Genomic DNA, 15,184 nt, shown 5'->3' on the forward strand with positions numbered 1-15,184 from the left:
CACACACTGAAGAGTCTTCACCAGGTACACATGGCATAGTTCTCTCTTAATGCTTTCCTTAATGCCACACCATGTCCCAGCCCAGTCAGTCCCATACCTAGAATGCACTCTGTCCTCACCACTACCTCTTAAAATCTCTAGTTTCCTTCAAAGTTCACTTCAACTGACACCTCCTACAAGAGGTCCTCCCTGAACCCTCTCAGATGCTAGCTACCATCACCACCAAATTACTCTGTATACACAAGGTGTCCCAAAAGTCTTAGTGTGGTTTTATGCTTTAATGATTAAAACTGCCCTAAGACTTTTGGGACACCCTAATTTTTGTACCTGTATATCCATCTATTTCCCCAGAGAAGACGTAAACTATTTGAGGGTAAAGTATCCCTAGTTACACAGCACAATACTTGACACTTTGTTGTTGAGTCATCTTTAGTCATATCCAACACCTAGTGACCCCATTTGGGGTTTTCTTGGCAAAGGTACTGGAGTGGTTTGCCATCTTCTTCTCCAACTCATTTATAAATGAGGAAACTGAGGCAAACAGTGTTAAGTGACTTGCCCAGGGTCACACAACTAGTAAGTGTATGAGGCCAGATTTGAACTCAGGAAGATGAGTTTTCCCAACTCTAGGCCCAGCACTCTGTCCACTGCACCACCAGTGCCGGGCACTGAATAGGTGCTTAATAAAGATTTGCCAATTGATATTTTGATTACAAATAGGATGCCAAATTTAACCAAAACCTTTATCACCCATCTCTTTTGAAAGTTATACTCAGACAAATGAGATAAGCAGAAAATGCCAAGCCTTCATAAACCATTCCAGTGATTTGTGGTTTTATTTTCGTAGCCATATTAATGAACTATGCTAGTCCAATCAGCTGATTTAGTTTTTCAGAAGTAATTGAAATGACTAGGCCACAGCATTACTCTGCCTGGTGGCATAAATTTCAGATTTCTAGTTCCCAAGCCAAACTTTGCAAAGAGCCCCCCAAGAAAACTCCCTGTACCTTAAGACTCTCTCCTCTAATTTCTGTAGGTCTCCAATTACTGTAAGTGCTATTTCTATAAAAGCTACACTTAAGACAATATTTTTTAAAAATCTGCTCACGTGGCTAATTTTTCATACAAGATAGACATGGCCAGCCCTTGCCTCTTCTTTACAACAGAGAAATTAAGAAACACCCTGGGCTTTTATTAACATTCTATGCTAATAAAATATTCATCTTTGAGAATTTGTCTTCCTTTGTGAATACACAGCCAACTCTAAAATTTCATTTTCTCTTTGGAGAAGACAATACTTAAGGGTGTCTTTCTTTAAACCACGGAAAAAACCTTTTGGCATTTCTCCAACACACACAGTTTTTTTTTTTAATTTAAATTTTTAACTTTATCTCAAAGACTAGATCCTTATCTTCTTCCTTGTATAAGGGAGCTGATCAGTGACCAGTCCCACCTTCACCCCTTATCCCCACTCCCAGCCTAGAAAGCCCAGAATATAATCATAAGGTGTTTATAGCTATAAATATTCCTCTGAGCTCAGGTCCCTTTGGGGTATGTGAAGACAACTTTCTCTAGTGTAATCCACCAATGGAAGAGAGATGCTTTAAATACCTAAGCCCTGGGAACAGAGTTCAGTACCAAAGGAGTCAGGGTTCAGGAGCACTTTTGTGGTTGGGGGTGGGGAGAGTGGGAGGAAAAGAAGCAATTTCTTTCTCTTCCTTCCATCCCATTGGTCATGGTGTCTAGAAGTTGCCTAGACACTGATACCCTGTCTAGCAGTTACAGAGAGTTGGTCTGAAAGTATTCTATGGCCAGCAGAGGGAACAAAGACCCCCACTCCAGACAGACATAGATTCATAGAGGCAATCACCTGAGGGAGAAGACATGACCCATGGCATCAGAGAGAAGAGTCAGCTCTGGACTGGAGAGCTAGCCTCACCAACTGAAAGCTGGGCCACAGAGAGGATTTCTGGAGTTGTGAGTGATCTCAGCATTTCCCACATGTATCCTAAGTTGTATTCACCTTTTCCATTCCCCCACCCTGATTGATTCTTTTTTGAAGGCAAACTAGACCATCTTTTGCCTCCCTTCTTACTTAGCGCTTAACTACTGAATGGGTGTTGCCTCAGACAAACTGAGACCTGCCAAAGACGCCAGTTCTAGAAAGCCAAGGTCTCCTACTGCATCTGGGGCCATTGCCAGTCATCCTGACCTATGTCTTGCCACTGGACTCCAACAGCTCTGGAGGAAAGAGTGAGGCTGATGACTGCACAGTCCTGCCTCACTTAAATCCAATTCACTTGCAAGTCAAGACACCAAGAATAAAAGAAAACCAACAGCCAACATGTGTGTTTGTGGAAGAACACATACCCAGCGTCTGGGAAGAAATATTTCATAGTTACTTTGTTCTACTATCTATCATCTTATTAAATATCTTAGCTGGGAACTAATTCTATCTACTGGCTGACTGTTACTGGGAAACATAGTAGCAGTTTCTCATGTTAGCAAAAGGTAACCACAGTGTTAATCCTAGAACCCAAAGAAGCAATCACCTACTGGGGACCCAACCCACAGGTTTGAAAGCAAATTGAAGGAGTAGCCAGGAGGGTGTATTACTCTTGAACGTGTTTTCTCATAATCTCTTTTCTCTCTCTCTTCTCTCACGTTTTCCTTAATAATTTTCCCCCCTGGTGGGGATGGAGGGGTAGCACCAGAAGACTTTGTAATCATGAAAGAACTATATTTCTTTTTTTTTCTTTTTTTCGCAAACGAGCCTCCACATGCTATATTGTTTATTCTTCTCCAAGCTCACCAACGATGAAGAAATCCATAATGTGGGCACCTCCCTAACTTTTGGGTTTGGGACACTGGTTTGTTGGATTCAGGCCGCTCTGACACTCAAAGTCAACATCAAGAATGAGGGTCGGAAGATTGGGATTCCCAGAGTGATTCTAGCAGCATCCATAACTCTCTGTGTGGTCCTCTGTATCCTTTGAATAGAAAAAAGGTTTTGTTTTTGTTTTTCCTTTAGGGACGTTAGAATACAAAGCAAACATAGTTATCTATCTAGATATTTAGGACATTCCCTTCACAGCAGTCTACTCCACCAAACCCTCAACAAAGAAGAGGTTTGCTTTGTTTCTGTTTCTTATCATCAGCTTTATCAGACTCCAAAGGAGATGATGAGTTAGAATATAAGCTGTGGCTTTCCAGAACCGTTTTAGAGTTTATTTATGAGAACCGGGTAATTCCTTCTCCTCAAAACAAAGATAGTAGATTTCTCCCCTTTTGGAAAAAAATTAAAAAACAAAAAAAAACAAAATTTTTTTCTCTTAAAAAATTCCATTAATGTACTAGTGCATGATTCAATTGTTTCATTTAATAAATTATCCACTAAGAGGTTCAAAAGCAAGCAAATTTATATCTTTCAGAAAAAAGTAATTAAGTTATTCTAAGAAGTGAACTCACGAAGCACATGGTACATTGAGCCATCCCAGATAGAATGAACAATTAATACCATACAGTATGTGTGGTAGCAATTTGTTTAGCAAAAACAACAAAATCAACTTTTGTTACTCAGAGACTGATTTTTCCAGTTTGTGAATTTTCACTTCTCTTTTCTCTGACCACCTGCCCTTTGCCCATCTCACTAATCAATCATCTGCATCCTTTCCTAGTCAAATGGACCAGAGGATGTTAAAGGAACTGAAACTTAAATCAGCCATATTTGCTCATTTGCATCTTGATTTAAAAAATTAAGTTGATAGTTTAGAGGTTAAAGCTCTTTGTTAAAGAGTTTGCTACTTTGTTGCAAAAGCTAAATAGGAGAGGGAGAGAAGATATAGGAATATTCTGGCTTGGGAGAGCTGATTGTTAAATTTTCAGTGTGAACATTTCCCCCTCAGAAATCAGTAAACACCTCAAATGATTTTTGTTTTGATGATTGTCCAGACTTAAGAAAATGATAGAGAAAATGTTCATAATGAAAATTAAGCTTAAACATGTGTTGTGTTTTTCCGAGGGCTAGCTGTCAAACATTTACCAGGACACCCTCGGAGAAAGGGCCATTTCTAATTATCTGCAGATTTTCGTGGTCTAAGCTCTCTGGTGCGAAATTAGCATAAAGGTCTTAGCGATATTTACAACATCTGGACACTTCATCAGTAGAGCAATGGGAAGGCTTCAGAGGGTGTAGAGTATTGAGACCATTATTCTCAATTCCATCTGAGTCCTAAAAAGCTGTTTATTAGAAGCTCTCCATAACAGTAAGAATCCTCTCATTAACCCAAGGTGGTGGATAGACCCAGATATGCCAACTCAGACCCATGTGGTTCTGCCTGTTCTGTTGCCATTTAGGAATGCCACAGAGAACTGTTTTTCCCCTTTTGGTACCCAGAACCAAGAGAAGGAAGTACAGAGCCAGTGGTTTCCATCCTGTTAAATGTTGATATTAAGTATAATCTTGGAAAAGAACAAATTTACAAGCGCTTGCCTTGATTTAAAAAAAAAAAAATACCCCTCCTTGTTTCTTTTGTGAAAGTCTGCTGTGAACACACAAATGAATACCAATGACATTTGGGACTTTCAGTAAACCAATTACTTCATAATCTAATGGGCAGCATTGACTGCTGCTGAGTAAGCTCAAAGTACAACTTCCCTTTCTGTTAAATCCTTCTCCCTAAAAATTCCCACCCCAACAAATATTGTGGAAAGTAATAGATCAGAAGGGTCTCAACTCTTTTTTTTTTCATAGTTCGTTGCAAAGAAGGGTGAAAGTGGCCCTTGAAGAATAAAGGTGTATTCTCTGCTTCTGAATAGGAGAGGGGCCGTTCCTAACTTGGAGTGGGACAGCTGACAGCATTTCCAGGTTTGGCTTGAGACTCGTTACACCCAAAATAGTTTCAGAAATGTCTCTTCCCCCCACCCCAGACCTTTAAGTCACTTCACTGCTGTCTCAATTTCTTGTTTAATTGCTTTTCAGTTGTGTCTGACCCTCCATGACCCCATTTGGGGTTTTCTTGGCAAAGACATTGGAGTAGTTTGTCATTTCCTTCCCCATCTCATTTTACAGGTGAGGAAACTGAGGCAAACAGGGTTAAGTGACTTGCCCAGGATCACACAGCTAGTAAGTGTCTGAGGCCAGGTTTGAACTCAGGAAGATGAGTCTTCTTTACTCCAGGACTAGCACCCTATCTACCGTGCCACCAAGCTGCCCCTGCCTCAATTTCCTCAACCATAAAATGGAAATAAAAATCAGCACCTACCTCCCAGAGTTGTTGTGAGGATCAAATGAGATATTTGTAAAGCACTTAGCATGGTACCTAGCACATAGTAGGTGTTTAATAGATGCTTATTCTGTTACCCTTCCTTTTCCCTGTTTGTGAAAGGCTTAATTGATCTCATGGAGTACTTTAGGTATTATTCAGGTCAGTCTATCAGACTGGAATGAAGGCTTTACTTTGGAAAGGGAGGTTGAAAAACGACCTGTCTTTAAAGTGTCCGCTGACAATTCCCAGTGTGTTTTTCTTGACTTTTCCCCTTCTCCCAGATTTTATTCTCATGGCCCAAGAAATCCACATGCATGCGGCCCGGATTCAGTGGGGCCTAGTGATGTGCTTTCTCTGTTACTTCGGCACCTTCGCCGTGGAGTTTCGACATTACCGTTACGAGATCGTCTGCTCCGAATACCAGGAGAATTTCCTGAGTTTCTCTGAAAGCCTATCAGAAGCATCTGAGTATCAAACCGACCAGGTGTAATTTGACTTCCTTTGACCTCGTTGGTGACAGTGGGAGAGGGGGTTAGCGACTGACACAGGCAAAGAATGGCACATACGACTTCATGACACACACACACACACACACACACACCCCCGTCTGTTCACAGTTACTATCACTAGAGGGTCCTCTTTTCAGGGTGGATTGTTTCTTTAAAGGGGAAAATAAAAGCACAAACCCCTATATGAAGACATGGATGGAAGCTCTTGCATCTTTAATACAACAGACCAAGAAGTTTGTGCAAGACCATGTGTCTTTCCCCCTTTGCCTGTCCCCTTTTCCCAGCCCTCCCCACTCCCCTCTCCTCCTTGCCTATTATGACTTCACCATTCACACCCTTTACTGTTAAGTAGGGTCACTCAAAAGGGGAATGACAAAGCCACCAACTCCCTAAATCTTGCTTCGGGTCTAAGGAGGATTGGAACAAGCCACTCAAAGTCTTCAGTTCAGACCCGGATGATCTTCATAATGGATGATGGATGGAAACGATCCAAAGAACAGTGCCCAGGCGTAGGGGGGTTGGGGGAGGTGGGGGAGGGAATTCCCCAAGCACTGAGCCCGTATCTCATCCACCACCCACTTCATTGTGACAAAGATGGGGCCATGTGTGTTCCAATGAAAAATTGTGTTACATAATTTTAGAGAGAAAATCTACTAGGATGGATTACAGAACTACCATTCACAAGAAACAAGATGAAGATGTGGTTTCATTTTTAAATGTGCTTCCTATAGTCTGTCCTGGACGATAGCTTTTGTTTGCTTCTCTGCATCCCCAAAATTGCCTCTTTGTATTACTTCGGATCCCACGGACAGAAACGGATCTTAATATACAGATGTCTGCCTTGTATTGGACCCAACCATAATGAGGTCAGATTATTATCCGCTGAAGGCTTAATTTACTGGGTGGGGTTTGTTTTTGTTTTGTTTTGTTTTGTTTTTCCATTAGAAGAAGCTAAGATGACATATAGGAAAAGATAAGAGAAGGACCCAAAAAGAGCTGGAAGCTGTCTCAGACAAGCCATTTATGAAAAGGCAAACATTAGGTTATCTTAGCGCAAGATTGAAAGCCAGAGAGTTCCACTCTTTCAAAGAAGCCCACGAATGCCGAGACTCTGTTTCTTATTCTTGGTGGCCCGGCATCCCACAGACTTGTGGCTCCTGGAGTATAGAGGCAGCCACAACTCAAACACATCACCCATCTATGCCTGCCCTTTGTCCTAGAGAACCCCTGGTCAGCTCCTAGGAGCTGTGGGATTTCACAGAACTACACTTTTAAAAACCATTATTTTGGATCCAGTGAAGGAAACGTCAGGAAAAACCATTAAAAAATAAAACAAAAACCAATGAATGAGATTTTTTAAGCATGGTGGAACAACTGTCACCCATATGAGGTGCAGGAATAAAGGTAATTGTGAATGGGGTAAAAAATTAATCTAGAGAAAAGTGAATTTGGCTCCAAGTCAGCAAGCATAAGCAGGAAAAAGTTCAAGCAAAGAATAATCTTTTTATTAAAAGGGCATCTACTTGTAAATAGTCCAAGCCAAGGTAACATTTATTCTTTTTAAAAAGGAAAAAAAAAACCTGTTTTTGTTTTTATCATTTTTATATGGTAAAATTTTATCAAAGAAAAACATGAGGGTTTGTGATGATTTCTTTTACTTTCCACAAGTAAAAACCAAGCTGCTGACTTTGGATGGTGGGATATTGCTCTATGCTCATGGGAGTCTGTCTAATGGTGCCCTCTGGCAAAGCTAAGCAATTACCAATATCACACACAGGGTCAGGAATGCTAAATAAAGTGCTTTTATGACGAAATATGCATTGTTTTTCCCTTCCTCGTGACTCACACCTCCTTTGGAAAGGGAGTGAGATTTTGATGGACCCTCCCTAACAAAACAAACTACAGCAATTCAAAACTAATGCAAAGACCAAGTTTACCCCAGGATTAAGGGAGATGGACAACCTTGGTCCAGAAGATGGAGTCCACCAGGTATGAGTGAAAGGCCACAGAACTGAAGACCCTTGAAGGTGAAGGGAGTTGGGCACTGCCTTGCTTAGGAAAGAAACGACTACTAAGAAACTATGAAAATATAGTGGGATCTGGGGCAGCTAGGGGGTGCAATGGATAGAAGGCAGAATTGGGAGTCAGGAAGACCCGAGTTCAAATTAAGCCTCAGAGATCTCCTAGCTGTATGACCCAGTCTGTCTGCCTCAGTTTCCTTGTCAGAGGGGCCTGAAGGCAACAGCTTTCTGACCTCTGGTTACTCGGGGGGAGGGGGGGGGTCTGGACACCTGCCACAATTTTGAACACAGAAATTCCAGGGGAGGTGGAAAGCCTGATCATTCCATCCAAGAGTATGGGAGAAGTAGGAGCCTCGCTCTGTCATGGTCTGAATTCAGAAACTAAGATTGGAGATATGAATAAACAGATAATAAATACCACAGGTGACTTGGGTCAACCAAAAGGTGAAGCCTTTTCATATCTCACCACAGACACTTAGTAGCTGTGTGACCCTAGGCAAGTCATTTAACCCTGATTGCCTCCAAAAGAAAAAAGAAAAAAAAAAGGTAAAGTCTTTTAAGAAGAGTTATTTCAAAAGAAATAAAAGCAAAGCCTCAGGGGGAAAAATATATAACTTGATCACTCCAAGAGTAGCTGAAATAAATAAATAAGAGATTTTTTTAAATGAAATTTTAAATGAAATAAAAGCACAAAAAAAGAACAAAAGATGGGAAAACCTTACCCAAGTAGCAGACTGTATGAAAATTGAAACTGAGAAATCAGAATTCAGTGACTCCATAAAAAAACAAGACATGGCAGAATGAATAATAATGATAGCTAACATCTATTTAACACTTCTTATGGGCCAGGCACATTTAAGGCCATTTAAGAAAATCATACTTTTATTGTAGAAATTGGAGAAGCCTCCAGTAGGTAGAGAAGGAAAGCATTTAGTAAGCGCCTACCGTATGATGTACCACCTACTAAGTGCTTTACGATTATCATCTTATTTGATCCTCAAACCAACCCTTCGAGGTAAGTGCTACTCTTATCCCCATTTTATAGATGAGGAAACTGGGGCAAGTTAAGTGATTTGTCCAGGGTCACACAGATAGTACGTGTCTGGGGCCATATTTGAACTCAGGAAGAAAATGTAAGGTATCTACTTCCAGAAACAACTGACCTGTAGAAGGCGGCAAGGACAGAGTTTCAAAATTACGAACTACAGGGAAAGCATGACTCTACCAAAAAGCTGGATATTATACTTCAAGAAATCTTAAGTAAAAAATTGCCCAGAACTATTAGAACCAGACTGAAAGAATCCACCAGTTGCCTCCTGAAACTCCACATTGAAAAATCTCAGGAATGTAAAAAATTACAGGGCCTGGAGTCAGGAAAAAACTGTGTTCAAATCCAGCTTCAGACACTAGTTCTGTAAAGCTGGGCAAGTTACTCAAACTCTGTCTGCCTCAGTTTCCTCAACTGTAAAATGAAAATAATAATAGCACCTACCTCACAGGTTGTTTTGAGGATCAAATGAAATAATATTTGTAAAGCACATAGCACAGTGCCTGGTACGCCATACAGTAGGTGCTTACTAAATACTTCTCTTTTCTACCTACTGGAGGCTTCTCTAATTTCTACAATAAAAATCTGATTTTCTTAGAGGAGTTGCATGAAAATATGCACATGAAGGAAGTCCTGGTGTGGAAAAATCTCTCCACTAAAGCAGATCAGCAACTCATCTGAAAGTTAGTCTTAGAGGGCTGTCGGGGGCACCAGAAGATCAGCTAGCTCTGCCAGGGTCATAGAGATAGTATCAGAGGTGAGATTTGAATCCCATTTTCTCCTGAATCCAAGTCTAGGGAGGGTTCTTTTCAATACTCCATAAAGGCAAGAAGTGAATAACACAATAAAACCATGGCAAAAACGAAGTTGTTGTTTGTCCTTCGTTTTCTAGTATTCATTTTTTTTTTCTTTTTTGGTGAGGCAATTGGGGTTAAGTGACTTGCCCAGGATCACACAGCTAGTAAGTGTCAAGTTCTGAGGCCAGTTTTGAACTCAGGTCCTCCTGACTCCAAGGACAGAGTTCTATCCACTGCAACACCAAGCTGCCCCTTGTCCTTCATTTTTTTTTTTAGGCAATTGGGGTTAAGTGACTTGCCCAGGGTCACACAGCTAGTAAGGGTCAAGTGTTTGATCTGAGGTCATATTTGAACTCAGGCCCTCCTGACTTCAGGGCCGGTGCTCTACGCACTGCGCCACCAAGCTGCCCCTGTACTTCGTTTTCAAAGAGGATCAATGACATCACGATGTTGGGGTCAGGGTACAGTGCTTTTGGCTGTGGCAGATCAGGCTGACATGAGCTTGAAGGGTCTCCCGCAGATGAGGCACAAGTAGTCCTTTAGGACACCTGGGATGGCGGTGTCTCTGGATGTGCACAGCTCACGCTTCCTTGTGCAGTGATTGTGCTCTGCTCATACAGCACACAGCACCTTCTTTGACGCCTGGGCCAGTGTCTCCCATATCTCACAACTGATAATGAAGTTCTTCAGAGAGTCCTGGAGAGCTCTCAGAGTCGAAAACTTGTAGGGGAATCCAGCAACCTACACACACACACACACACACACATGCACACGCGCGCGCGCGCACGCGCACACACACACACACACACACGAGATATATCTCATTGTTATCAAGTGTCACTCATCTCCTTAGGAGAGGAAGGAGAACTCAGGTGGAAGTCTGTCTGCCTTCTTTCATTTTGGTTTCCTCCAACAAATTAAAATGGTGGGCATCCAGCAGCCCTGAAATCTAAAGGGTGACTGAAAAAGTAAGGATGAAGTAAGACAGCAATTGTCCTATCACTTAGACCATAGAAAATTTACCTTCCGCCCCAAACACTGCCTGTTCATGGCATTTTGGGAACATGGTAATCCAGCCACGTTTCAGAGAACTGCTTTCTGTGTTTTAAAGGATGTAAGAGAGAAATAAGGGCATGGAATTTGGAGAATTTTTCTTTTTTTTTTAAGGCAATTGGGGTTAAGTGACTTGCCCAGGGTCACATAGCTAGTAAATGTCAAGTGTTTGGTCTGAGGCTGGATTTGAACTCAGGTCCTCCTGACTTCAGGGCCGGTGCTCTCTCCACTGTGCCACCTAGCTGCCCCAGAATTTTTCTTTAATATCATTACTTATACATAAATTTCAACAGTCCCAAATACTTCCATCCAAAAGCCAGTGCTGGCACCTGGGTCTCTATTGCTTCTGTCTAATTAGGGAAAAATCCAATTAGCCTGAACTGCCTTCAAAGGAAAATGGCCCCAGAGCATTCTACCATACTATGTGAGATAGACTTAGGGACACAGGGCCACACTAAACTCATTTAGATTTGGGGAAGGTATTACTAATGGCAGGTGGAGCAATGAGGTCCCTACCAAACTCCATCGGGGGTCTTTTGAGGGGGTAAGAAACCAGGAGATTGCCCTACTGTGTAAGTCAGAGGATAAGATTGCCCTCTTTTTTCAAAGCATTACCTAGACTCTTATTCTGTGTTCAAATTAAATTATAATAATAACTAGCATTTACATAGTTTTCTAAGGTTTGTCGCTTTGTAAACATTCTCTCGTTTAATCCTCACAACCCTGGGAGAGGTAGGTGTTAATACACCCATTTTACAAATGGGGAAATAGAGGCAGAGGTTAAATGACTTGCTCAGGGTCATGCAGCTTAACATAAGTGTCTGAGGGGAGACTAGAACTCCAGCTTCCTGACTCCAAGCCCAGAATTCCATCCATGGTCTAACCACCCATTAGCTGCCTCAGTTCCCTTTCTTTACTGATATTCATTATTTCTCTTCGGTATATTTCCTCCCCTTTGGGAAGGAACAAAAAATACCCTTTTCAAGTAAAAAATTTGAAACTCTTGAGATGTTTTCAAAACAGGAGCACTTTGCTTATCTAATAATAACCTTAAGAAATTCTATTTCAATAACTGATAGGACACATGCAAAGGACTCCTAATATATAGTGGTATTAGAAAAAATCAAACATCAGAGATGTTTCAATAAAAGCCAGGTGATGCAATGGGGAGCATGTGAAATTTAAATGTGAAGAAGACCTCCATTCAAATTCCAGTCTTTTCTCAGACACTTACTAGCTGTGTGATCTTGGACAAGTAACTTAACCCCTGTTTGCCTCAGTTTCCTCATCTGTAAAGTGAGGATAAAAATAGCACCTATGTCCCAGGATAGTTGTGAAGATTAAATGAGATATTTATAAAACAGTATGTAAATGCTATTATTATAAAAATAGTTTTGATGGACTTTCAAGTCAACAAACATTTACTAACTGCAAGACATTATGCTGAGTGCTGGGGATATAGAATAGGGCAAAGAGAAAACCACCCCTGCTTTCAAAGAGCTTACATTCTAGAGAAATGTATAATCTCTGCCCCAACCTCTCCCACCCTTCAGCGATGCATCACCATGTGTGCATCTGAAAGGCAATCAATATGCGACCAAGAATCTCTTCTACCTTGAGTAAATGTGAAGAATCCGTATTTTAGAGCTTATAAAATCCAAACTCCTCACATTGGCCACAATATTAATATTTGTGAAGGATTCATTAACACAACAGGTATCAGTACTGCAACAATCAATTATGCAAAAGTTACTTCCCAAAAAAGGAACTTGTCTGTCTTGTACAAGAAAGTGCACACACACACACACACACACACACACACATGTACGTTACACTCTTGGTGCAGTTTTAAGCTTTTAACATCAGAAAATGACACCAAGACTTTTGGGACACCATACTTAATATATGGATGCCTATAAACACATACAAATAGGAAGACAGATAGGTAGTTGCCAACTTTCCTGAAAACTCAGTAACTAGATACTTACCCCAACTTTTGCCCCACTAAGTTAGGTTCCCAGAGGCTGTCTACATCTCTCTCTCTCTCCCTCTCAGGGTTTTAGGGATACCCCTGAGGATCTGTGGGTATCTTGTCAGTCTGAGGCCCCTTTGGTGTGTTCTCTCCAATATCACCAAGTAACTTCTTTAGTATCATCTAACCAGCACTGCTTAATCTCAGTATCCTCTATACCTTTGATTAGCACCCCCATATCACTTCACCAATTAACACCAATTAGTTTTTACCAAAGATTTGTAGAGAAGATAGAGCAAAACCAAGTTACAAAACATTTACGTCTTCACCAAGAGGCATACTCACTCTCTTCTCTGTACCACCTTGGTCCCAGGGAGAGAAGTCTGTGACCAAAACATAAAAATCTTGGTTTTTCTATATACATTTGCTATTTCTTAACACCTAACAAAGGATTGCACTGTGGTCTAAAGTCCCATTTCAGTTCCACAACTGCCCAATCTTGGTGTCTGTTCAGGAGTCCTGCCAGAATTTTGCCAGCTGTACAGAGCCAAGATGGCATTACAGCTGTTGGCTGACCATCTTACCTTTCTTCATGAAGAAGCTGATAACACTGACAACTGATTTGTGAACCAAAAAGCAGTCTGCGATTTGCTAAAATGCTCATAGAATGAAATTAAAATAAGATCCTAGGGTCCACTGCAGTGTTTTCCATTATGGTCAATAATAGTGCAGAGAATTCAAGTGTGTGGGGCGAGCTTTGGGTGACTCAGAAGGAAAGATGGACTGGACATTTTGGCAACTAAAGTTATTTGAAGTGGTGGCAGAGGCTCTGTACTAATCTGTAAGACTGTAGCCAAAACCATGTCTAAAAATGAGACTGAAGCTAAAAACTTTGACCAACTTGTAATTAAAATCTGCAAGGAAACTGAAAACATTTTCTATCACTATAATGGGAATAAACAGACATCCAAAAACTACTATGAAGGCGGGAGGTGGGGAAGATAGGGAGTAGTCGTGTAGGCAAAGAATTGTGTTTAACATTATGCCAAAATGTGTTAATTTGCCATTATATTACAAGCATTTTCCTGGGCAGACTTTTAAAATAGCCCAAATTTCACAAAAATTGTCATTTTTAGATAAATGAGCTATAATTCCTTAAGTTTCTTCCTTTCCTTTCTCCCAATGCCACTTCCTGAATCTGTCTCAATAAGGCAGCTCTGTTCACCCAACAGTAGCACCACACTTGCCACAGAGGTAGTAGTTACAAATTCGTTTCAACAATCTTTACTCCACACAATCTTAATGTGAACACCAGTGAGACTTCACTACTCCAAGACCTCAGAGAGCCATCAGATTCCCATGTCATTCCCCCACTCCACCCTCAATCTCCAAAGCCAGGCAAGAACTGTTTTAAACTGGGGATAGTTTACTGCACCTTGGAATATTACCGCTGGTAGGAGACATTGGCTTGTGGCTGGTCTGGCCATGCTCCCATGTTTGGCAGTAAGACTTTCTGTGGGATTTGACATCCCAAAGCTATCAAGTTTTAACTAGTGTTTGAATATGAACTTTTTTTGTAATTGTTTTAAAAAAAAAAAAAGGGGATGCCATGAAAAATCAATTGTCTTTATGGAAGAGTCTCCAAAAGCTGGCCTCTTCCTCGGCCATTCTCTCTTGTTTGAGCTGGACATTGTCTTTTTTTTCTTCTTTAATTCTAGACTCATTAACTTCTTTCTTAATCAAATACTTCTCCTTACCCCATCCAAACCAAGTTCCCCAACCTTCATATTTAAAGACAGATTTCCTCGATATTTAGGGAACGTTCGTCCCTCTCACATCTCCTTTTCTTAAGGAACTTGCTTCGGCTAAATTGCATTAAGAATCGAGCCTTAATCTGACTTGTAAGTCACCCACAAACGCTCTCCCCCATTGCTTTGTTGTGAGATGGTGTAGATGCTCAGTTCTTACAGCCAGCAGGGAGCATATACTCCAGCAGGTCCACGAGCCATAACAGCTCCGGCCTAAGGTCTGATGAGGATGCTTCATTTGGGGGAGGGTCATCAGCACACTGACCATAGGCTAGGCAATTTTCCAGCCATAGCAACTCCTCCAAACCGTTTACTAAACAACCTTGGGGTGGAGACCCTGAACCAATGAAATCCCACATTACCAAAGGGTCCAAGAATGTAAGTTCTCCGATTTTGAAAAATTGAGAATTTTTCTCTTTTCGGTCCAGACCTACAATTTAATTAGTGTGGACAACTTCCTTCAGAGAATCTCTCTCCAACAAAGTGGATTAAATATCATCTGTAACATAGTACCGAGAGACTCATGCGGGTAAACTGCACACTGACAGGTGACCTACCCAGTGCTACAACACAGCCAGAAATGTGCGGGAGGCAAGCCTCTCTGACCCTTGGGAGAGCTGCCAATCTATTCTGGCCTCCTATTTGTTTCATTAGTCACTCGAGGGCATCTGTATGTACTGTCTGGCACGATAAGAATTGGGACAGCAAA

At 41.2% G+C, this 15,184-nt stretch overlaps 1 protein-coding gene across 3 annotated transcripts in view; it reads left to right on the forward strand.

The window, feature by feature from the left end:
- Window positions 1–7,581, forward strand: part of TMEM150C (transmembrane protein 150C) — a 66,506-nt gene extending 58,925 nt beyond the window's left edge. For all 3 annotated transcript variants that reach the window (XM_027854459.1, XM_027854458.1, XM_027854457.1), the window contains exons 7-8: window positions 2,808–2,985; window positions 5,549–7,581. In XM_027854459.1, coding sequence (XP_027710260.1) covers window positions 2,808–2,985; window positions 5,549–5,757 — 387 coding nt within the window. In that variant the 3' untranslated portion in view covers window positions 5,758–7,581. The remainder of the gene's footprint in view (window positions 1–2,807; window positions 2,986–5,548) is intronic.
- Window positions 7,582–15,184: the final 7,603 nt, after the last annotated feature.

This window comes from Vombatus ursinus, unplaced genomic scaffold (genome assembly GCF_900497805.2).
Source record: "Vombatus ursinus unplaced genomic scaffold, bare-nosed wombat genome assembly UNPS02010461.1, whole genome shotgun sequence".
Lineage (NCBI taxonomy): Eukaryota > Metazoa > Chordata > Mammalia > Diprotodontia > Vombatidae > Vombatus > Vombatus ursinus.